General features: G+C 48.5%; 1 protein-coding gene across 3 annotated transcripts in view; it reads left to right on the forward strand.

The window, feature by feature from the left end:
- The first annotated feature begins 21 nt into the window (after window positions 1–21).
- RILPL1 (Rab interacting lysosomal protein like 1) overlaps window positions 22–24,378 on the forward strand; it is a 48,616-nt gene continuing 24,259 nt past the window's right edge. The window contains exons 1-4 of one of the 3 annotated variants that reach the window (XM_020970217.2): window positions 22–1,091; window positions 6,395–6,545; window positions 21,798–21,916; window positions 23,311–23,532. In XM_020970217.2, coding sequence (XP_020825876.1) covers window positions 786–1,091; window positions 6,395–6,545; window positions 21,798–21,916; window positions 23,311–23,532 — 798 coding nt within the window. In that variant the 5' untranslated portion in view covers window positions 22–785. The remainder of the gene's footprint in view (window positions 1,092–6,394; window positions 6,546–21,797; window positions 21,917–23,310; window positions 23,533–24,378) is intronic. The other 2 variants (XM_020970220.2, XM_020970218.2) reach the window with 2 other exon arrangements.

A 24,378-nucleotide genomic window follows, 5' to 3' on the forward strand; every position in this document is an offset into this window, starting at 1 on the left:
GGCCGCGCCCCTCTCCTTCCTCTCCGCCCCCCTGCATCCAGGCGTCCACTCCGCCGCCTCCCCGCGTACCCCCCCTCCAAAGTTCCCGGGAGCAGCTGCGGCCCCTCCTCTCGGGAAAGGGGTGTGGGCTGAGGGCTGGTTTGGAGCGACCCTCGCGCAGAAGTGTTTCCGAGGGCAGCCCTGACCGCGGGTCGGCTATCCCGTCCACTCCGGCCCGCACGCATTCCCAACTTGGGAGCCTCTGCAGGCCTGCGCACGCACGCACCCCTCCCTCCTCCTCCTCCCCTCCTCCTCCTCCTCCTCCTCCTTCTCCTCCTCTTCCCAGCTTTGTGACAGCCTCCAGTGATAGGAACCGCGGAGCCGGGCGAGAGAGAGGGAGAGACCCAGAGAAGGAGGGAGGAGGGGAAAGGGAGAGAGATACAGGGAGGGAAGGAAAAGGAGCGCATCGGAGGGGGCTGCCTCTGCTGCAGCCCCAGCCATCGTTCTCCTCCTCCTCCTTTTCCTCCTCTTCCTGCCGCTGCTGCTACCACCGCGGGGCCTGGCTCCGGCCTCGGATGCCCCGGTGACCCCGCCGGAGGAGCCTACGGGCCGGGGCCGGGGCCGGGAGGACCGCGAGGGGCGGCGCTCCCCGCGGAGTGGCCGCAAGTTTGCAAGTTAGGCTAGTTCAGGGCTGGGGGAGGGGGTGGGCTGCGCGCGCCGCCGAGGAGGGGAGGGGGAGCCCCCGGCCCCGGCTCCGCTAGCCCCAGATCCCCCCGCCCCGGCCCACATCCCCCGACTCTCCAGCCATGGAGGACGGTGGCGGGGGCCCCGAGGCGGCGTCCGTGCTGGAGAAGAACGTGGCCGAGCTGACCGTGATGGACGTGTACGACATCGCCTCGCTGGTGGGCCACGAATTCGAGCGGGTCATTGACCAGCACGGCTGCGAGGCCATCGGGCGCCTCATGCCCAAGGTGGTGCGGGTGCTGGAGATCCTCGAGGTGCTGGTGAGCCGACACCACGTCAGCCCCGAGCTGGACGAGCTGCGTCTGGAGCTGGACCGGCTCCGCCTGGAGAGGATGGACCGGATCGAGAAGGAGAGGAAGCATCAGAAGGTGCCCCAGGAGGGGAAGGGAGGGAGGAGTGGGGGCGCCCGGGGCGGAGGCGGAGGCCGAGCGGAGAGGAGGAGAGCGAGCTGGGGAGAGGGAAGGAAATCTTGGGGGGAAATCGAGGCACGAAGTAGGTGGAGAAGAAAAACGTGGCCAGGAATAGGAAGCCCACTGGCCCCATTACCTTGGGCAAGTCTTTTTCCTCCCCGAAGTTCAGAAGTTGCACTAGGTGGTCAGTAGTAGGTAGAATGCTGAACCTGGATTCAGGGAGACCTTGGATGCCAATCACGCTTAACAGCCCCGTGACCTTGGGCAAGTCCTTTCCTCTTTCTGAGCCTCAGTTTACTCATTTCTGAAACAAGGAGTTAGATTAGATAATCTGTACTTGATGGAATGCTGGACTTGGAGTCAGGAAGACCCAGGTTCGAATTGTACTTATTTGATGAGTGACCTTGGGCAAGAGTTCTTTCTCCTTTCTGGGTCTCAGTTTACCTGTCTTCCAAATGGCCTTGAATTAGATGATCTCTTCAGACCCTGGCATGTCTCCTAACTCTGTGCTTGTTATTTTTAAAGAAGGCATGGGAGCCTGGAGGGAGGGAGAGGAAAGAGGGCTTGGAGAAAGGGGAGTCAGCAGTTTGGAGAGTCAGGTGGCTTTGGGGATAGAGACCTAAAGAACTCAGGGGAGTGGAGAAGTTGGAAAGTGAGGAATGAGGAGAGGAGAAGCTGAATGAGGCAGTAGGGGAAAAACTCATATTTTTCCTGTGGAGTTTATCACATGCAACCCAATGATGTAATTAAAACAAAAACTCTTGGGGGATCCCTAGCCAGATAGGGTCCAGCATTTCCACCAGGGCATGGCTCTGGGGCAAGGCCCACCCATTCTTCTGTCTCATTCCCATCTCTCAACTCCAACCCAAACTTCCTGACCAGTTCAGAGGACTTGCATCCCCAGGACCTTTCTCTGTCCCAACCCAAGAGTAGCCAGAGAGAGATGGAGCCTATGACTCCAGGCTGATATGTTGGGATAGTTGCCTTCTCTTTATGAAGTAGAGAGAAAGAAGAGGTTATCTGTGGAAGCCTTACCATATCCCCCCTGCTCTCTGTGTCCTGCTCCAACCCACTGGGTTTTGTGGATCAGAACCAGAGACGGACAGACCAGGGTAGTCCCCTGCGGAGATAGGAGTGCAGCCTGGGAGCCAGGGAAGAAGGAAGTGGGGAGACATGTGGTTTCCTGCCATGGCTTGAGGCCAGTGGTGCCTCAGACAGGCCCTTTAAGCCCTGTTCCATTCCTGGGGGAGCAGGGAGGGAATCAGAGGAAACTCCTTTTGGAGAAGAGCTCCAGGGGACTTGGGTTACCAAGCCTGCCTCATATTTGCTGTGTGACTTTGGGAAGGATACTTGGCTGATCTGAATAGGAGGGTCAGCAGCTCTTGTGAAATCTGATGGGCTGGTTTCTTGTAGTATTTTTAAAAGCTGTTTTCATAGCAGAGCCAGTCATGTGTTTCTTTGCTTGGCTCTTTCTCCTTGCCTGTGGGGGGGGTTTATCAGAGAGCTCTGGCTCTTCCCTTAGAGCCTTAGGGCTCTTGCTCTCTGTGAAGTGTCTTGGTGGCTCTGCTCCCGGGCAAGTCAGGCTTGTTATTCCCAGGAAGGAAACTGGATCCCAAAGAGAGACTGACTGAGGTGACCAAGGTCACCCCTCGAGGTAGAAGCAGGGCTGAAGTGGAGAATCACTGAAAAGTTATCCAGTGGAAACTCTGAGAAGACTGTTTGGGACAGGGATGGCCATCTTCTGGCATGACTGTCACATGCTGTTTGGGGGCCCCATGACAGGCCCCAGACATCTAAGGGACCATAGAGATCATCTAATCCAAATGCCACAGTTTTTCTCCCTTGCTCCAGAATCCCCAGGGGGCCACCAGCTGCCTTTCAGATAATGAGAACTCAGACTTCTCAGTTGGGTCTCTGAGGCCAATCACAAGTTTGCTGAAACCTGCCTTTCTAGTTAATTCGTCAGGCAACAGGCATTTGTGCCAGGCAGTGTGCTAAGCACAGGGTGCAGAGAAAGGCTTTATGTTGGCCTGTGTTCACCTGACTTTATATGTGGTCTCTCCTGCCCTGTGCCTTCTTGCAGACCATCCTCCAAGGGCGCCCCTCCTTGTCTCTGCCTTTCAGAGGCCTTAATTTCAAGTGTTCCCTCCCTCCCCAGAGTTTCCTTCATCTCTGTCTTAATTCTCCTTTGTCCCTAGCCCCCATCTATGTTATACTTAGCCACATGTGGAATCTATCCTCCCCTGGTAGAAAGTAAGCTCCCTCACTGAGTCCTTTTTTTCCTTTTTGTATCTTTAGCATTGTGCTTAATAACTGTTTTTGAATAGAATTGCATAAGGGATTACTGAAATGTTGTTGTTCAGTCATTTCAGTTGTGTTCAACTTTGCATGACCCCATTTGGAGTTCTCTTTGGAGTGTTCTTCCAGATATACTGGAGTGGGTTGCCGTTTCCTTCTCCTGCTCATTTGACAGATGAGGAAACTGAGACAAACAGGGTTAGATGACTTGCCCAGGATCACACACCTAGAAAGGGTCTGAGGCTGGATTTGAACTCCTGAAGATGAGGCCTTCTGATTCCAAGCTCAGTGCTCTATCGGTCTGGCTGAGATGGGAGAAGATCAAATCACTTGCCCAGCGAGGTGTGGCTGATTAGTCACTGAGTTGGTGGTAGGCCTCTACCTGCCTCTCCTCCAGTTAGTCAGAGAAGTCTTCCGGAGGAAGTTGAGGGTGGGGGAGCCTGTACAAAGGGGGCAGAGAGCACTAGGCTGGCAGACCTGGGTGAGAATACCAGCTCTCTTTTATCTGTGTGACCCAGGGCAGTTCATTATCTCCTCTGATTCCCAGTTACCCCTCATCTGTAAAATAGAGAATTGGACTCTGGCCTTCAACAGGCCCTTTCACGACTAAGCCTAGGGTCCTACGCATTCTGACCCCACGCTAATGCTCTTCCATTATCCCATGGGATATCTGGCTGTTCTCCTTTTTAGCCTTCCTTCTCTGCCGGAACCAGGGTTAGGCCTATTAGAGTTTGCCAACCAAAGGTCTTGCTTTTCTTTCTAATTCTTTCCCAGCATCTCCTAATATTTCTTCTCCCTCTCTCTAGCTCCCTCTCTCCCTTCCCAGTGAGCTGGAGGAAGGAAGAAAGGAAGAGAGTTTGGGTTGTCTATCACAGATATAGAACAAGGCTTGGGAGATGGCTTAGAGGGAGGTTAAAAGGGAAGAAGCAGGTGATGAGGAGGAGGAAGGAAAGCGGGATGAACCAAAGAAGAAAGGTGAGAGGAGAAGGAGGCAATCCAACCTGACAATCAACAAGCATTTATTAAACCGTTATAGTGTGCTAAGCAGTGGGTATACAAAAGCCCACACAGTCCCTACCCTCAGGGTGCTTACAACCTAACAGGGAAACAAGGTGTCTATAAATGAATATTCACAATCATCCAGAGAAGGGTTTTAAAGCTCAGTCCACCTTGGGCCTCTCAGGTACCTGTCTGTCTCAGTATAAACTTCAGGTATTTTCCAGCCCCTTTCCTCCCTGGAGAGAGAGGTTACCATGGCTGTTGGTTAAAGATTGAGTTGGGTAGACCTTATAATGGGGTGTGTATCTCTCTCTGTGTCTGTCTCTGACTGTTTTTCTGTCTTTCTGCCTCTCCCTCCTCTATCCTCTCTCCCTTTCTTTCCTCCCTCTCTTTCTTTCATCTCTCCCTTTCTTTCCTCTCTCCCTTTCTTTCCTCTCTCTCTGTCTCCCCTCTCTCCCCCCTTTTGCTCTCTCTCTTCTCTTCTCTTTCTCTCCCCCTTCATTCTCTCCTCTCTCTTTCCTCGCTCTCTCTCTTTCTCTTCTCTCTCTCCTCTCTCTCTCTTCTCTCTCCTCTCTCTCTCTCTGTCTCCATCTCTTTTTCTCTCTCTCTCCCCCTCTCTCCTTCTCCCCCCTCGTTCTCTCTCTCTTCTTTCTTTCCTCGCTCTCTCTCTCTCTCTCCTCTCCTCTCTTTCCTTTCTCTTCTCTCTCTCCTCTCTCTGTCTCCATCTCTCTCTCCCCCCTTTTGCTCTCTCTCTTCTCTTCTCTCTTTCTTTCTCTCTGTCTCCGTCTCTCTCTCTCTCTCTCTCTCTCTCTCTCTCTCTCTCTCTCTCTCTCTCTCTCTCTCTCTCTCTATTTCCCTCTCCCCAGATAACAGTAGTAATAAGAACAGTGATAACAGCTAGTATGCACGAAGTGAATTAAAATATTCAAAGAGCTTTCCATATATTATCTCATTTGATACTCACAGAAATCCTGTGAAGTAGGTGCTGTCAATATTCTCATTTCACAGATGAGGAAACTGAGGCAGGGAGAGGTAAAGTGACTTGCCCAGGGTCACACAGCCAGTAAATATCTGATGTAGGGTTTGAACTCAGGCCTTCCTGAATCTGAGTCCAGAGCTCTATTAAGGCAGGCTAGGTACAACAGAAGCTGAGTATTCACTAAACGATGGCCCAGGTCCTATAGCCACTGTCCCCTCTCCCTATCCTTCCAAAAGTATCTGTCAGGTAAGGAGAAGGAAAAGGATGAAGAGGAGGCCTTCAGAAGGGTCCCTGCCCGTCCCTCCTTCCAGCATTTTCATGGGTTTGAAATCGGGTTCTTCCACTGAAACCTTCCTTGGCAGCCAGGAGGGGGTGCCCCGAGGTTCTCCAAGGCTATGCCGTGTGTAGCCTGAGCTTTGACAAGGCTTACCCCAATGCAAAAGCTACCGGGACGGGCCTGGCCACAGACAGTGGCTTCACTTGGGAAAGGCCCATTTCCTGCTTGGTGCAGCTACCTCCTTCTCCCTCCCCCCCCACCGTGGCTGTCTTCTTCCTATCACTTTCTACCTACGTGACCCTTGGGCAAGTCACTTACCCTTTCTGGGGCCTCATCTTTAAAATAAGACCGCTGGACTAGGTGGCTTCTGAGGGTGCTTTCAACTTTGGTCCAATCCTAGCTCTAGTGACCTTGGGCAAGTTACCTCTATGGGCCTCAGTTTCCTCATCTGTAAAACGAAACAGTTGGACTCTGAGGTCCCTTCCATCTCAGGCTGTATGATCCCCTAGTCTGCCTGAGTCAAAGCAGAGCTAAAAAGTGCCCCTATCCTGGAGCCAGTGGGGAATAGAAAACAGGAGGGGAGCAAAGCTCAGTGCTCACCAGAGAAGGGGACGGGGCTGCCAGCTGCCTAGGGACCCTGGGGGCCTCGGCCAGTGGTGGGCCCAGGCAGGGGCATTTACCCTCTGTCCCCTCGGACCCCACCTCTAGGAGCTAGAGCTTGTGGAGGACGTCTGGCGAGGGGAAGCCCAAGACCTTCTCACGCAGATCGCCCAGTTGCAGGAGGAAAACAAGCAGCTGATGACCAACCTGTCCCATAAGGACGTTAGTTTCACCGAAGAAGACTTCCAGAAACAGGAAGGTAAGAGGAACCAGGAGAATTGAGGATTCTGTTGGGTTTCTTTCTCAGGGTGCGTGTTGTCTTTCTCAATAGAATGTAAGCTGCTTGAGGGCAGGGATGGCTTCATTTTTGTCTCCGTATGGCCAGCACCTTGGAAAGTTCTTGGCACACCGTACGTGCTTATGAAATACTTGCTGAACTGAATCATCGCTAATCAGAATAATAACGCTACATGCCATTTCTGTAGAATGTGAAGGTATAGGCAGCATTTTCCTCATTTGTTGTAGGTACAGACATTATTTTTATCTCCATTCTACAGAGGAGAAAACTAAGGCTAGAAAAAGTGGCATAATTAACCCAAGGTCACCTAGCCAGTGACTTCCTGAACTAGGAAGCTGGTGGTATATTAGATTTAGGGGCAGCTCAGTGGATGGAGTGCTGGGCCTGGAGTCAGGAAGACATGAATTCAAATCTGCCTTCAGACAGTTTTATTAGCTGTGTCACCCTGAGCAAGTCATTTCACCCTGTTTGTCTCAGTTACCTCATCTGTCAAATGTGCTTGAGAAGGAAATGGCAAACCACTCCAGTATCTTTGCCAAGAAAACCCCAAATGAGGTCACGAAGGGTTGGACATGAGTGAAAAAGACCAAATGGGGGCAGCTAGGTGGCACAGTGGATAGAGTACCAGGCCCTGAAGTCAGGAGGACCTGAGTTCAAATCCAGCCTCAGACCAAACACTTGACGCTTACTAGCTGTGTGACCCTGGGCAAATCACTTAACCCCAATTGCCAAAAAAACAAAAAACAAAACCAAACAAACAAAAAGACCAAATGAACAAAAACCATACCAGATTTAGGGCTGGAAGGGAGATTAGAGAACATCTAGTTCAGTCTCTCATTTTACAGATGAGGCAACTGAGGCCCAGACAGGGGAAATGATTTGCCCAGAGTCACATAGAAAATAAGTAACAGAAATGGATTTGAACCTGTGTCTTCCAGATCTAAATACAAATCTAACGCTCTTTCTGCTATGCCTTTGGCTTTCTCTAGTTGGTGTTCCACTTCTTCACAGAAGGGACCGTCCCCCATTACTCCTCGGGTTCATTTCAGACCCTCCTCCCACCCAGTCTCAGCAAAACAACCTTTAGCTCCCTCGGGAGAGACCAGTTTGACCTTGTTGAGACTTGTGGGAGAAGGAGATTTGGTTGGGGGCACAGATAAAGAAACTGAGGCACAGAGAGGTCTCTTGGCTAAGGTCACACAGCCCAAAACCTAGGTCATTTACATACCTCCTGAAGATAAGGTAGATTTCTCTTCAGGTCGACCACTGTGGGGATTTGGGAGCCATCAGAGCTCTGACCAGGATTCCTTCTTTCTGGCCTGGGATTGGGGACAAGTAGGAAGGTCTCCCTGATATTCCTCTTCTGTTCCCCCAGCCCTGTGTATGTTACGGAGGATGCGGCCAAGTGTCTTTGGTGAGCTTGAGTGAGTCTTATCAATGGTTATGCTGTGATGCTCCTATAGGAGGGAGTCTGATGACTCCAAGGGAACATGGGGGATAATCCTGGATCTTAAAGGGCCTCGAGGAGGCTGGGGGCTTTATCACTTACAATTAAAACATCAACAGGATGGGGCAGCTAGGTGGCACAGTGGCTAGAGTACCAGCCCTGGAGTCAGGAGGACTTGAGTTCAAATCTGGACTGAGGCACATAATACTCTCTAGCTGTGTGACCCTGGGCAAGTCACTTAACCTCAGTTGCCTCACCAAAAAAAAGAAAAAGAAATGAAAGCAAGAAATAGGGAAATGTTTTCCCTTCCCCCTCTACGGGAGTAGCTAGGTAGCACAGTGGATAGAGCACTGGCCCTGGACTCAGGAGGACCTGAGTTCAAATGCGGCCTCAGACACTTGACACTTCCTTGCTGTCTGACCCTGGGCAAGGCACTTTACCCCGATTGCCTCACCAAAAAGAAAGAAAGAAAGTCAGGAGTGGAGGCTGGAGAGGAACAAATACATGGCAGGCCTGGGGGGCTTCCTAAAATGGAGGTCCTAGGAAGAACCACCTAATCAAAGGAAGGGACCCTGGGATGAAGTGAACTTCCAAGGCAAGGAGGATTTTGTGGCTTGGGAGAAAAGATGGAGAGTCAGGAGTGGGGCCCTGGGGGAATGAAGATGCACCTCTGCTTCCCTAGTTCTTACTAATTCAGTCCCCCTTCCCCTTGACACCTGTTCAAGTATTTGAACTGCTTCTCCCTAAGTTCTTACTACTCAGTGAGTCAGCAGACATCTACTTATCCCATATTATGTGCTGGAGATGCAAAGAAAGGCAAAAAATAGTCCCTGCCCACAAGGAGCTTACAGTCTAACTAGGGAGCGCATGTACAAACAGGTGCATACAAGATACATACAGAGCAGATGAAATAACCTGAAAGGAGAAGGGGGCAGCTTCGGAGGGGATAGGGAAAGGCCTCTTGGAGAAGATCCGGTTTGGGCTGAGTCTGGAAGGAAGTCAGAGAAGGTGGAGGTAGGGGGTCAGAGAATATTTCAGAAGGAGTGAGTCAGGCCAAAGGCACAAAGACTGGAAAAGGACTGTTTTATTCGAAGAACTTCAGGCAGGCCAGTGATTTCTAGTGTAAACATCCCTAGCTCCTTCCACCAGTTCACGTATGGCATGGTCTGCAGTCCCCTCACTGCTCTGGGCATCCTTCTCTGGACACTCTCCAGCTTATCCCTCTATTCCTCTTCAGGCCAAATGAAGGGAATTTTAAATTGCATTCACTTGAAGTCCTTAGGACCTTAAAGAAACTCTTAAGTTATTTATTTTTTCCCTTATATTATTAAAAAAAGAAAACTACCCTCCCCCAAATTCAAGCCCATTACTATTTATTAGCTACCTACTAGCTAGCATTTATTTTTTAAATAATATTTTATTTTTCCCAATTACATGTAAAAACAATTTTTAATGTTCATTTTTTAAAAATTTTGAGTTACAGATTTTCTCTCTCCTTCCCACACCTCCCCTCCCTGACAGAGTAAACAACTTGATATAGGTTAAATATGTCCAATCATGTAAAACACATTTCCACATTTGTCATATTGTGAAAGAAAAAACAGACCAAAAGGAAAAAAACACATACAAAAAAGGAATCTACATTCAGACTCCATCAGTTCTTTCTCTTGAGGTGGATAGCATTTTTCATCATAAGTTCTTCGGAATTGTCTTGGATCATTGTGTTGCTGAGAACAGCTAAGTCATTCATGGTTGATCATTGTCTAGAGAAGTGTGAGCTGCAGACATTCAGAGAATTCACTCCAGATGCTCACGTGAACTGTTTGTGCCCAACCTGTGGTAAAGCCTTCCGGGCTCCTATTGGTTTGATCAGCCACAGTTGGGCACATTGTACTTTGACTCCAACATAGTGATGTCATTTTGGTCCTCTTTGAGAAAGAAGGACAGCCACCACCTGCCTGTGTACAACGTTCTCCTGGTTCTGCTCATTTCACTTTACATCGGTCCATACAAGTCTTCCCAGGTTTTTTTGAAGTCCACCTGCTCATCATTTCTTATAGCACAATAGTATTCCATTACATTCATATACCACAACTTGCTCAGCCATTCCCCAACAGATGGGCATCCCCTCAATTTCCAATTCTCTGCCACCACAAAAAGAGCTGCTAGAAATATTTTTGTACAAATAGGTCCTTTTTCCTTTTTTTTTTTTTTAAATCCCTTTGCGATATAGACGTAGTTGTGGTGTTGCTGAATCAAAGAGTATGCACAGTTGATGGCTCTTTGGGCATAGTTCCAAATTGCTCTCCAGAATAGTTGGATCAGTTCACAACTCCACCAACAGTCAAGCGAGCATTTATTAAGTACTGCTGTGTGCCAGGCGGTAGCCAGGTGGTATAGTAGTGGATAGAGTGCTGAGTCTGTCATCAAGAAGACTCATCTTCCTGAGTTTAAATCTGACCTCAGACACTTACTAGCTGGGTGACCCTGGGCAAGTCACTTAAGCCTGTATGCCTCAGTTTCTTCATCTGTAAAATGAGCTAGAGAAGGATATAGCAAACAATTTCAGTATCTTTGCCCAGAAAACCCCAAATGGGGGAGTCAGACTCAACTGAAAATGATGGAACAACAGATGTTCTGGGCACTATGCTAAATTCTGGGGATACAAACAGAAATAGACCCTGCCCTTAAGGAGCTTACACTCTAATGGGAGGAGGGGGGATAAAACACATAAAAGGGAACTGAAAAGTTCTCAGCACGGCTTTTAGGTACCGTGAGGGTAGGGTCTAGATCTGGGATTTCATTAGTAAAAGGAACCACCAGTGAGGAAACTCTCCCTGCCAATGCAGGTTGGCACTTCCTTTGAAATTTAAAATCTTAGGGAGATGCCTAGATCAGTAGTGTAAGACTCAAATAGAAACCATCCATAAGGGCAGCATACTGACTTAGAAAACCACATGTCAACATTATCTGTGTACTATTGTGTTTTTATTTTGTTATTACATTATTAATCATAATTATTATTACTATTGCATTTTAATCTGGTTTAACTGCATTCTGCAATGTGGTCTGAGTGTTTGATACCTCTGGTCAAGATCATTGAGAGGTTAAATGATTTACTCAGGGTCACAAAGCTGGTATATGTCAGAGGGCCACCATGAAGTGAGGTCTTCCTAGTATGAAAACTAAGTTTAAGATCTAGGTACGGGGCTTTGAGACCAAACTAGATTCCATCAAAGGGCCGCACTTGAAGACCTAAAGGGCCACGTGTGACCTCAGTAAAGTTTGGATTCCATCAAAGGGCCGCACTTGAGGACTTAGAGGGCCACATGTGGCCTCCAGGCTGCAGGTTCCCCACTCATGCCCTAGGACTTAGGGCACGAGTGTTCTGGTCCAGCTAGACTAATTCCCAAGCCAGTCCATTTCACTTTTGGACTGCCATTTTTGGGCCTCTGTTAGGCCTAACCCAGTGCATCTTTTATAAAAATTAAGACAGCATTTACATATTCTGAAGGCTTTGGACTAATCTGAAGAAGGACCTGTCAGTCTTTTTTATAGGCTCAATTCCCCAAACACTCCCAGCCCCTGTCTTCTGATCAGCTCAGGAAGGATTCCGGTTGATCGACCTTGACCAGATTAGGGTGACGCTCAAGGGCAGGAAGAAGTTTTTGATGATTTCAGTTAATAGAAGCATGTCTCAAGTTCACCTTTAACCAGCTAAAAGGAGATTCCTTCAAAGGAGTGATCAAAGAGGGACTGTATGATTTTAGGAAAATGATTCTCTGGGGTGTGCTGAAAGGCCACTCTTTTTGATGAGGCAAATTGTTAACTGAACTGTTACCTAAATTGTGAAGCTTTGCTCAGTCTTGACTGTGGGATTTTTGTCAAGAGAACCATAAATTGTAACTCTAAAAGGGCTTGGATAAAAAGAGATTTTTGGAGTTGTAAGGTGGCTCTGTCCCTCTCTCCTCTAACCTTCACTCCCCACCCCAAGCAGAAGGCTTAGGTTGGAATGATCTGAATTAATTTTTTTAAATGGTTCAGGCAGACTCATGCCTAAATCACAGATAACAGGATTTTCTTCCGTAATGGCTTTCCACCTACTCCTCCATGTTATCTCTCATTGTGAGGGATGCAAGAGAAAAAGAAACATGGTCCTTGCCCCAGGGATTGTATACCGCAGATGGGGACATAAATCAGATGCCTACCTAATGATCAGACAGCAGTAAAGAATTGTGGGAGATTGTGTATGATATGGTCCATAGGTGCTTTAGGAAATCAGAGGAGCCACAGATCATGGTGGCCTAGGGCTACTCAGGAGAAAGCTTCCTGGAGACAGTGGGACATGGAGGATAGGTGGGGCTCAGTAAGACAAGAAGGATCATTTTTGGTGGAAGGTCCTGGGCCTGTGGTCACACTGGTTAATTGCTATGACGTAACTCAGGAGGCTTTCATGGCTGTGCTATATAGTAGAGGTGACAGGGAAAGCTGACTACTTGGGGCCTTCTCTGCCTTCTTTAGCCCACCCCCAGAGTTCAGCTCCCTCCAGTATAAAGACAGAGCTGGAAGGACCCTTAGAGACCATCTAATCCAGCCCTTTATTTTCCTGATGGGGAAACTGAGGTACCAGGAGAAGAAATTACATAGCCAGTTAGCGGCAGAGCCAGAAGGATCTCCCAGGTCCCCTGATTGCCCGTCCAGGATGATTTCTGTGGCATCACTTAATGGAAAGAGGGTTTGATCTGAAGGCGGAGGACCTGAGTTCTAATCTCAGCTCTGCTATCTGTTATCTGTGTAAGACTGAGCAGGTCACAGGCTCTCCAGGATTCAGTTTTCTTCTCAGTAAAATCAGGCTAGCTTAGCTCTCTGGTCCCTTCTAACTCCCGGTCTGTGGCCTCGAGCAGGTACGAGTGTAACTAGGTCTCCAAGGGGGGACGCCCCCCTCCCTACCCAGAGTCCTATGGGAAAGCTGTACTTCTTCACAGTTATACCCAAAGCCTTTGGAAGCTCTGCCTGATAAGCTGGCATCATGGGCATCTTCCCACCTACTTTATGGAGACAGAACAGCACCATGATTTGGTAGATAAAGAGAGAACCTCAAAAGTCAATAAGGTTTGGGTTCAGATATTGCCTTTGGCACCGAAGGGCAAATCACTTACCCCATCGGTGCCTCCAGACAACTCAGGTGCCAACCTGCATCGGTAGAGGGATCTTCCTCATTGGGGAGAACAGTCCCTAAACCTTTATGGAGTTAATTGCCTTCTGAAATCAATCTTTCAACTGCTTGCATTCCCTGCCCCCCCACAGCAGACTTTTTGGGGTGATTTGCTAGCCCCCCAGGGGACCCAAGGTCATCATCATCTGACATCTGACCTAAGGGGGTTGCATGTATCCATGGCCACCTCTCAAATACTGAGTTCTGCCACCACTAGCTACTGGCCTATTGTACTCACTCTGCAGGAGAGGCCTTGCCTTCTGGCCCCAGGGTTCCAGAATCATTCTAGGCTATCTCTGCAAACTGGGAGCGTGCAGCAAGTTGCTGAGATAGAGGGAAATGTCACTGGGTACAGTGTCTGCAGTCTAGCTTCTGTAGGGAGCAGCCTAGCTTGGCTACTTCTGGCTCTCCATCTCGAAGCTGCTCTCAAGTGGAGATGCCCGAGCAGATGCCGTGCGTGCCTTTCTAGGTTATTTTTATTTTGCATGGCAAAGTATGAGAACACAGCAAGGACAAAAACAGCCTCCTTCTCAAATACCCCCGCCGTGCGCGCGCGCGCACAGACACACACACACACACAGTCTGTTTACGGGAACAGACAGGCAGGCAGATGGGCACCCTGGGAGAGGCCAGAAGCAGAGAGCAAATGACAGAGGCCCCGGTGGCAATTCTGGGAAATTCTGGACAGAGGCCATGAGGGATGGATAGACGGTGAAAGACATCAAGAGGTGAAGATGTCTGGCATTTCTCTGCAGGTGGCTGGGTCAGGCCCAAGAGGCCGGGCTCTGGACACAGGCCTAGAAGCAACTGATCTTGTGCTCCCAGGACTTCAGGCTTGGCGGAGGGAACCTGTGTGCTTTGGGGCTTTGAGGTTAGCCAGGGAGAGGGGAGCCAAGGAGCCTGAGACTCAGAGCAGGGTTCCAGAGGGGGACATGAGCTGCCCTGGTCATGGGCACCTTGGATTTCTTCCCTAAATCTTTCAGAACATAACAAACATTAATAAATCAATATATTAATAATAATAAGTAAATGCACAGAAAGCCATTACTATTACCCCCATGGACCAAAAGCACTCTTTGGCTGGTGTGGAGATGGATTAGAATACAGTCAGATGACTGTATTCTAAGAAACAATAACACTGGACCTGAAGTCTGCAGGGACCTGGGTTAGAATCCTGCCTCTGACATAGTATTTACTCTGTGGATCATGGATAATCACTTCATCGCTCTTGAGCTTCAGTTTTCTCATGTGTAAAATGGGGATGATATCTCCAGTACTTATGTCACAGGCTTATTGTGAGGATCAAATGAGATAATATATTTAAAGTTATCTTACAAACCTTAAATCCTTAAATGAATGTCAGCCATCATTGTCACAATCATCATTTTTATCAGTAGGCTGTATAGTGGAGAAAAGACTGACCCCGAGTCAAAAGACAGATTATAGTCTTGGTTTTACACTTACTACGCCTATTTTCTCCAATTCAGCAAATATTTATTAAGCACCTACTGTATGCAGAGTGTTGTGCTAGGTACTGCTGGTAATTTTTAGGAGTTTATTTAAGCTGTGTTCTTTGCCCCTCTTGGCAAGTTTCTAGGCTAGCCGTGTGACAAGTCACTGAGCCTCCTTTTCTATTTTACACAAAATAATCTCTGCCCAGCCCAAGCTTGAGATTGTAATGAGGCCCAAGAGATAGGGTACAAGCAGTGGCAAGGACTAATTAAGTGCTTGTTATATCTCAGGCTCTAGGGATGTGTAGACAAAATGGGAAATAGTCCCTGCCCTCTAGAAGCTTCCTTTTGGGTGGGGAGGAGGGGATGTATGCATATAAGTAATTGTAAGATCTGTAAGAAGTCAATATAAAGTACTTTGGGAAGAATCCTAGCAGCTGGGGAGTTAGGTAGAAAGTTTGCTTAGCACACCCACCCCACTGAGGACAGAAATAAATACATTTCACTCAAGAGGGAAATAGGAGGGAAAGGGTTCTCCTAGGAGGCTTGCTTAAGTTGGGAGGGATCATTCCGAAGCAAAACAAAGTCTTTAACCAAAGAAGTACAAAAAATATCTATAGCTCCCTTTGAGGTGGTGAAGAATAAGAATCTGAAGAGGTGTCCTTCAGTTGGGTGAACAGATGCTGGCATATGACTGGGTATGAACACTATTGTCCTATAAGAAATGATGAAGGGGATGTTTTCAGAAAAACCCATGAAGACATATATGAACTGATGCAAAGTGAAATGTGCAGGACCAGGAAAACAATTTATATAATAACAGCAACATTATGAAGACAGACAGCTATGAAAGAGCAAGGAATTCTGACCAGCGTAATAACCAACCAGGATTCCAGAACATTAATAATGAAACATGCCACCCCATCTCTTGACGGAGGTGAAGGATTGAGAGTTTGGAATGAGACATCTATTTTTTTTGACGTGGCCAATGTGGAAGTTTGTTTTGTTTGACTACATATTTCATTCTCAGTGGAGGGGGAGGGCAAAGTAGGAGAGAGAAGGCAGGTTTTTTGTGGTAGAAAAAAATATGTAAATAATATATATAATATAACATATTATATATAATTAAAAAAGAAGAAAAGGGTACTTTAAGCAAGATTTGAAAGAATTGAGGAATTCTAAGAGTCGGAGGAGAAGTCGTTTCAGCTATGTGCAGAGGTGTGGAGAGGAGAGCAAACAGGCTGGTTCGGCTGGATTGTAGAGTGTGTAAGGGAGTACAGTGCATAATAAATCTTGAAAGGAGGGCTGGAATCAGTTTGTGAATCACCCCCTTGTGAACTGATGGATTATCATTATCCTTACTACCAAGGCAAGGGAGGAGCCAGCTGTGATTCAGCTGGAGGTGGAGAGGACTGGAAGTCAGGAGCCCTGAGGTCTGGTCCCAGCCCTGGCACTCTGTGACCTCTCTGTGCCTCAGTTTCTTCTTCTGTAAAATGAGAGTGAGAGATGATGCCCAAGTGTCCTCTGAGCTTCAACATCATGATTCCGTTCGACACAACAAACATTTATTGAGCCCTTATTCTTTTCAAGTTCCTCTACTGGAATTTTCAGAATAATGATTTTCATTTGTTTTGTCATTGTTCAGTCGTTTCTGTCGGATCTGACTCTTTGTGACCCTGTTTGGGGTTTTCTTGGCAGGGATACTGGAGTGGTTTGCCATTTCTTTCTCTAGCCCATTATACAGATGAGGAAACTGAGGCAAACAGGGTAAGTGACTTGCCCAGGGTCTTATAGCCAGTGTCTGAAGCCAGAAGAGTCCTTTGAACTTTATATGTCATATCATTTTATGTCATTTGATGTCATTTTATCCTCACAACAACTCTGTGGGAGATAGGAAATGGAGTATTTTTCCCATTTTATAGATAAAGAAACTGAGGCTAAGAAAGCAGTTTGTCTTAGCTATTGGACATACAAATAAAAGCTCATTTCAGCAGTGCTTCAAGGTTTACAAAGCACTTTACTCACAGTAACCCCACCGGGTAGGGCATGAGAGTATTTTTATTCACATTTTACCTGTGAGGAGACTGAGGCTGTGAGGGCCTACGCCACTTGTCTTGGGTCACACAAGCAGTGACAGCCTTCTGACTCAAAGATCAGGTTTTTTTCTATTAGGAAATGCCTGCCCCTTTCAAATCAATTCATTTCAATTCAGGAAACATATATTGAGTGCCTGCTGTATGCAAGGCACTATGCTAGGTGCTTTTGAGGGGTCGTGCTGGGAGATGGATAGAGTGCAGACCTGTCATTTCATCAATTAGAGGAACTCCCAGACTGGAAACTCCTGCCATTGATGCATTTTGGCACGCGTGTGTGCGTGTGTGTGTGTGTGTGTGTGTGTACACATATATATTGTATATGAGTGCCTGCCCGCAGGGAGCTTATCTTCTCCCAGCCCCAGTGGTTTTCTTCACAAGCTGAGATGCAAATTGTTCCCAGGGAGCAAGCTAAAAAAAGAAAATTGCCTCCCATATGATACATACACACACACACACACACACACACACACACACACACACACACACACACGCACACGCACGCACACACGTACACGCACTCCCCAAGTCTGTATTCACATGGCACACAGACAGCTATCATGTTCCCTGGTAGGCTGATTGTGCCTTCTCTTGTGATACCCACTAGAAAAGGAAGCATTTGTTTGGAAGAAGGAAAGACAGCCCAGTGTGCCTGAGAGCCTCGTGTCTCCGATTCCCAGCATCCTTGTTCATTGTTTGTGCTTGGAACTGAGCTCCTCAAGGGGCCTCTGAGCAGGGGAGGGGGACCCCAAAAGGTCAGGCTCTGGAAGGAAGCAAGTCCTCTCCATCCAGTTCAAAAAAAAGCAATCTGGCTGAGCTGTTCCTCCAAGGAAGGCAAGGCTTCGAGAAACAAGCTGCTTTGGCAGGAAGAGAGGAGAGAAGAGCCCACGTCTCTTGAGAATAACCCACTTTATGAGCTGAAAGTGGCACTCTCCCATTTAATAAGCTTATTATTATGCACTTAAGAAAAACAAACAGAAAATAGGCTCACCTATGGCAAAGGTGGAAGCTGCTCTTGAGTTCTGAAGCACACTGGAGGCCCCTGCGCGGCCCCCTCATTCATGTGTGCAGGTGAGACCACCTGTTCTCAGTCATCAGAATGCAAGAAACAGCTTGCCTCCCTAGAGTGCTTCTCAGGAGATGGGATCCCCTTTCTGTCTGCCGCAGTCAGACAGCTCTTCCAAGAAACCTTCCTGAAGCTCAGTGAGAGGTAGAAGGAGCCTCATTTTACAGATGAGGAAACTGAGACCTGGAGCAGTTGAATGATTTGCCCAACATCACACAAGTAGTGGCACGGTGAGGATTTGAATCCAGGACCTCTGACACCCAGTCTGCCCCATTTTGTACCATACGAGGCTGCTTTCTATATACCCCTCCCCTCCAAGTCAGTAATAAATCAGTAAATATTTATTAAGTACCTGCTGTGTGTCAGGAACTTAGCACTTTGCTTATGATTTTTGCTTAAGTACATTCTGTGTATTGGGTTTTTTTGGGTTGTTTTTTGTTTTTGTTTTTGCTAGGCAATGGGGTTAAGTAAGACTTGCCCAGGGTCACACAGCTAGTAAGTGTTATGTGTCTGCAGCCAGATTTGAACTCAGGTCCTCCTGAATCCAGGGCCAGTGCTCTATCTATTGCACCACCTAGCTGCTCCTTGTGTATTGTTTTAATTAAATGTGTTAACTGGGGGCATCTCTACACACAAAAAGACTATCTTAACTAGCTGCGAGGCACAGCTGTTCATAACAGGAGCCCCCATCAATGTGTTTACTTTTGCTAGTCAGCCAAAGGATACAATTAGTTCAAAATAAAAGGGATTTAATTAAATAATAGAGTAATTGAAGTAGCAATAAAACATTTTCTCCATAAAAATGGGTCACAGTCTCCTAAAAATACACATGCCATCAGTGAGAGGAGTGGGAAATACATAGGGAACACACCTGGAAGGAAGACAGGTAGCCAAGGCACATGTACGGCAGGACGATTTATACCTCTGGTGTTACAGCAGTGCCAGTGTCTTCTACTAGGGATGACATCCCACTGGTCCTGCGTGGCCCACAATCTCTCATGGGTGTGTCTTTGCTTGGTATGGCTCCTGCTTGACGGTGCTATGATGATCCTGTGGTCACTGCTAGTCATTATCAGGTGCAGCTCCATTGGGCATGAGGCTGTGGACCATCTCTCATCTCCCAGCTTCTTCCTCCAGCTGAAGGGCTCTCAGTCCTTCACTCTTTCAGTTTTAAACCCAGAGGCTTTTCATTACCCTCTTTTAGTCAAATTAGCAGAAAAGGGGGCATAGTAACTTCTCCCATAAGGACTGCTTGTCCTCAAAATAAAGGGCATTTCCTCTCCAAAAGAAACTTCCTTTGGGACTGCTTTGCAGATAAATCTGATGAAGCACCAAAGCTATGCTCATCAGGGAAGGTCACTGTCTTCCTTCTACCTAGCCATATTTCTCCCTTTACAAAGTGGTGTGTGGTTAGCAGCAAACAGCTTTATATATGGTTATCTGAACATGTATCCTAGCATCCTACAAGACTTTAAGTTCCATGGGGACTGGAGGTCAGGGACTATATCTTGGCTAAACTTTGTCCTGAGCACAATGCTCTGTATACATGAGGTGATTAATGAAGGTTTGATGAATTGGCCACGAATCCCCAGTTGAAGGAAAAGCTGGAGTCCTGGGAATCTGAGCTCTTATCTTTCTTGTTTCTTTTAATTTGTCAACGAGGATTAAGGACCAGCTGTTATATTATGTGCCAGGACTGTGCCAGGTGTGGAAGATGCCAATACAAAAGCCAAACAGTCTTCCCTCAAGCAGCTTACATTCTAATGGGATAATAGGATAAGTGTTCAGGGATAAAGCTCTGTTTGGATCATATGGTGATTGTGCTTGGGGTGGCACTAATAAAAAGGAAATCTAAAAAAGCCTCTAGAAGGGGGTGAAGCTTGAGCTGATTCTTGAAGGGCATCGGGGGTTGGTTCCTAGAGGCAGGGAATTCCAGGCCTCATACAAAGGAGTAGAGAAGGAACACTGAGTGGTTCAGTTTGGCTAGGGCATGGTGTTCCTGACGGGAAATTACCTGTGATCTTCCTGGAAAGAGAGGCTGTGGCTAGATTCTGAAGGGCTTTAAATATAGGGCAGCTAAGTGGTGCAGTGGATAAAGCGCTGAGCCTGCAGTCAGGAGGAGCCGAATTCAAATCCAGCCTCAGACATTTACTAGCTGTGTGATCCTGGGCAAGTCACTTCACCTTGTCAGTTTCCTCGATTTGCAAAATGAGCTGGAGAAGGAAATGGCAAACCACTCCAGTGTCTTTGGCAAGAAAATCCCAAAGTGGGGTCACAGAGAGTCAGACATGATTGAAATGACTGAACAGCAAACTCCAAAGACATTTGTATATTATCGTGAAGGGAGTGGGGAGTCACTGAGGCTTCTTGAACAAAGGAATGACATGGGCGGATTTCTCATTCGAGATTTGCTCCCCTCTTCACACTGGTTGTGTGTCAGGACGTGGGTCTCCCCTGAATCTCTAGACTTCTAGATTCTTTAAGGGGGCATGCTTCTCAGAGGGCAGCATCCCCCTAGATACAGGAAGGAGAAAAGGCCAGTTTCCTCTGGGGATCGATCCAGTCCTCTTCATGTCTGCCATTGGGAGGTAAGAGGTCCTGCATCAAGCTTCCAGTTGGCACTTCTGATTATAACTCAGTTCAATTCAAGGGGCTTTAATTAGTGACTGTTGTTTTGATCCGCCACATTTGTCTCTTTTTTTCATCAGTGAAGGGAAGTTACAGTATGTATGCTCCCTCCACTGATGTCATCATTGTTGGGTCATTTCAGTCAGGTCCGACTCTCTGTGACCCCATTTTGGGATTTTCTTGGCAAAAATACTGGAGTTGTTTGCTGTTTCCGTCTCCAGCTCATTTTACAGATGAGGAAACTGAGGCAGACAGGGTTAAGTGACTTGTCCAGGGTCACACAGCTAGGAAGTGTCTGAAGCTAGATTTGAACTCCTGAAGATGAGTCTTCCTGACTCCAGGCACTGCGCCAACTAGAAGGCAAGATAATTTGTGTTGGAAGAGGGAGCCAGAGGCTGGTGGGGGCTTAGAGGAGGGAAGAATCCCAATCATTTGGTGAGAAGGCTTCAAGAAGGGAGTAGGAGGAGTCTGAGTTCTTTAAAAGATTCCAGTAGGTGTCTGTAGGCTGCAAGTCATTCCAGGCAGATGAGCAAAAAACATAGAGGTGGGGAAAAAATGGGATATGCCAGGGTAAAAATGAGTCCAGTCAGTCATTCGGCCAGTTAGCATTTAGTTAATTAGCATTTATTAAACATTTAGTTAACTAGCATTTATGAAGCATTTACTGTGTACCAGGCATTATGCCAAGTGCTGGGGCTACAGGGAAAGGACAGTCCCTGCCCTCAAGGAGCTTCCAGTCTAACGGAGGAGACGCCGCACGTTCAAACGAGAAGTAGTTGGGAGAGATTGGAGATAATCAGCAGAGGGAAGGGACTCGAATTAAGGGACATCAGGAAGGGCGGCCTGCAGAAGGTGGGATTTTAACTAGGATTTGAAGGAAGCCAGGAGGTAGAGATGAGGAGGGCAGGGACGGGAGAAGGCCAGAGAGGTGGAAATACCTGGAGTGGGGAGATGGAATTTGTTATCTGAGGCCGCGGTCACTGGATCACCGAGTGCATGGGCTGCGAGGTTTCAGGTAGGAAAGGGCGGATGCTGGAGGACTTTTAAAGCCCTGACTCATTCGGCACTGGGGAGCCATTGGAGTCAGATTTGCACTTAAGGAAAATGACTTTGGCGGCTGAATGCAGGGTGGGTTGGCGGCGGACCCCCCCCACCACTTGTGACTGTCCGGGCGTGAGGCCATGAGGGTCCACACCAGGATGGGGGCGGTGTCGGGGAGAGGGTGGGTACGCCAGAGAAATGAGACACCAAGCCCAGGCTGGTCCCTGCCACCATCAGCGACGGTGCCGTTGGCTTTATCCTTCCCGTACCAGGCATGTCTGAGCGGGAGCGGCAAGTGATGAAGAAGCTGAAGGAGGTGGTGGACAAGCAGCGGGATGAGATCCGAGCGAAGGACCGCGAGCTCGGCCTGAAGAACGAGGATGTGGAGGCGGTGAGTAGCGAGGTGCCCTCGATCCGGGAGGTGAGGCGGGGCTGTGGGGGGGAAATGCGCCTGGGAAGGCATCCCTGAGGCCCCCCACCCTCTGTGCCCACATCTGGGCACCCCAGCGCCGCCTTGCTTGGCCTCCTGAGGGGGCAGAGACCCCGCCGTGCCCAAGGCGCAATGGGAAAATAGAGCACAGAGTTAGCCGGTCTTCAGTGAAGGGCAGCAGGGCGCCAGACCCCCGCGGGCCTTTCCTGGGCCCCTGGATTGCCCCCAGTTACCTGGCTTTCTACCTACCTAGACATGTGCGTGTTGTCTACCTGGGTGGAGCGTAAGTCCCTTAAAGGCAGGGCTTCTTTTGGTTGAGTTTTTGTACCACCGGTGTCTAGGACGGGGCCTGGCACATAGTAGGCCTATCATAAACGTTTGCTGGCTGATCTTGTCTTTGTGTTCCTGGTGCCCGCCCCGTAGTAGGTGCTTTATAAATGCTTGCTGATTGACCGCCTGGTTTCTGTATCCATAGTGCCAAGCAGGAGGCTACCACGTGGTGTTTGATTTGTGTTCCTTGTATCCCTAGTAGATGCTTACTGAATACCTGCTGGCTGATTTCTGTCTTTGTATCTGAGGTTTCTGGCATAGTGCCTGAAACATAGAGCTTCACAAAGGCTTATGTGTTGGTTATCTACTATTTGTCCTTGTGCCCTCAGCACCTAGCACACGGTTGTTATTGTTGTTCTCCATTTGTTATTCGGTTCTGTCCAACTCTTCGTGACCCCATTTGGGTTTTGGTGGGTTTTTTTGGCAGAGATCCTGGAGGGGTTTGCCATTTCCTTCTCCAGCTCATTTTACAGAGGAGGAGACTGAGGCACACAGGGTGAAGTGACTTGCCCAAGGTCACGTAGCTAATGAGTGTCTGAGGCTGGATCTGAACTCAGGTCTTCAGCTAGGTGGTGCAATAATACAGCACCAGCGCTGGAGGCAGGAAGACCTGAGTTCAAATCCAGCCTCAGACACTGACTAGCTGTGTGACCCTGGACAAGTCACTTCACCCTGTGTGCCTCAGTTTCCTCCTCTGTAAAATGAGCTGGAGAAGGAAATGGCAAACCACTCCAGGATCTCTGCCAAGAAAACCCCAGATGGGGTCATGAAGAGTTGGACACAACCGAACAACAAAAGCACTCCTGACTCCAGGCCTGGTGCTCTGTCCACTGCGCCACATAGCTGCACACAGTAGGTGCTCAGTTGATTTTTTCTTTTCTGAAGAGGAGAGAGCGGAAGAGCAGGGTCCAGGTGCGTCCGGTCTGGGGCGTATGGCTGAGCCAGGGCCAGAGCTTTCTGCCACGTAGCAGATGGTGCCGGCCTGGCTCCCGACGGCCTCCCCTCGCATTTCCACCCCGCCACAGCTACAGCAGCAGCAGAGCCGACTGATGAAGATCAACCATGATCTTCGGCACCGCATCACCGTGGTGGAGGCTCAGGGCAAGGCCCTGATCGAGCAGAAGGTGGAGCTGGAGGCCTGCCTGCAGACCCAGGAGCAGGAGATGGGCAGCATGCGGGCCGAGATCGGGAAGCTTCGGGAGAAGCTGAAGGGGGAGCCCAGCCAGAACGGAGAGGAGGCGAGCGAGGTGAGCGGCGGCGGTCCGGGATGGAAGCCGGCTGGGCGGTGGGCGGGCGGGGGAGCCTGCTCAGAGAGGCATCACTCTGCTGGGATGCTGGGATGTCATGAGCCGATGAGGGCGGGGACTAGTCTCCCCGTTTTACAGGTGAGAAAACTGAGGAAATGTGGATGGAATGACTTGTCCAGCATTGCTCTGAGTTCATGGCACACACGAAGTACTAGAACCCAGGACTTCAATTCCCCAGATTGTTTCCAATCACTTTTCTTCTTTTCTTTTCTATCTTAGATGAAGACCTGGGTTTTTTTCGGGATCTTTTGAGTGTTTTATTCCCCAAAAGTTTTATCAACAGGCTTTGATCTTTGTGCCATAGATATTTCCCCATACACTCTCCTCCCCCACTGAAGCTCCGTTTTAATAAAGAAGAACATCAGAGCACTGATGGTGAGGCTGTCTCCACCTTCTCCAAAAGGAGGTGGTAGCCTACTGGTGTGGAACAGGGCATGCATTATCAGGCATGGCCAATGAGGTGATTGCTTTCGCTTGAATATACTTAGGGTGTCGTGAAAGAGTGATGGTCTGCAGAGTGCTGGACAGGGAATCAAAGGCCTAGGATTTGAATCCCAGGTAGAGCAAGGCATTCACAATCCCCCTGGGCCTCAGTTTCCTTATATGTAAAGTGAAGGGGTTAGACAAGATGGTTTCCTAGGTTGCATCTAACTCACAGCTGTGATGGGGGAGTCAGGAAGATGGGCTCAAATCCTGTCTCAGATGCTTCCTAGTCATGGGACTTCATGCAGGTCCTTTCTGGACCACAGATTGCTACTCGGTAAAATGAGCAGGTTACATGAGATG

The sequence above is a fragment of the Phascolarctos cinereus genome, unplaced genomic scaffold (assembly GCF_003287225.1).
Source record: "Phascolarctos cinereus isolate Bilbo 61053 unplaced genomic scaffold, phaCin_HiC Scaffold_4;HRSCAF=312, whole genome shotgun sequence".
In the NCBI taxonomy this organism is placed as follows: Eukaryota; Metazoa; Chordata; class Mammalia; order Diprotodontia; family Phascolarctidae; genus Phascolarctos; species Phascolarctos cinereus.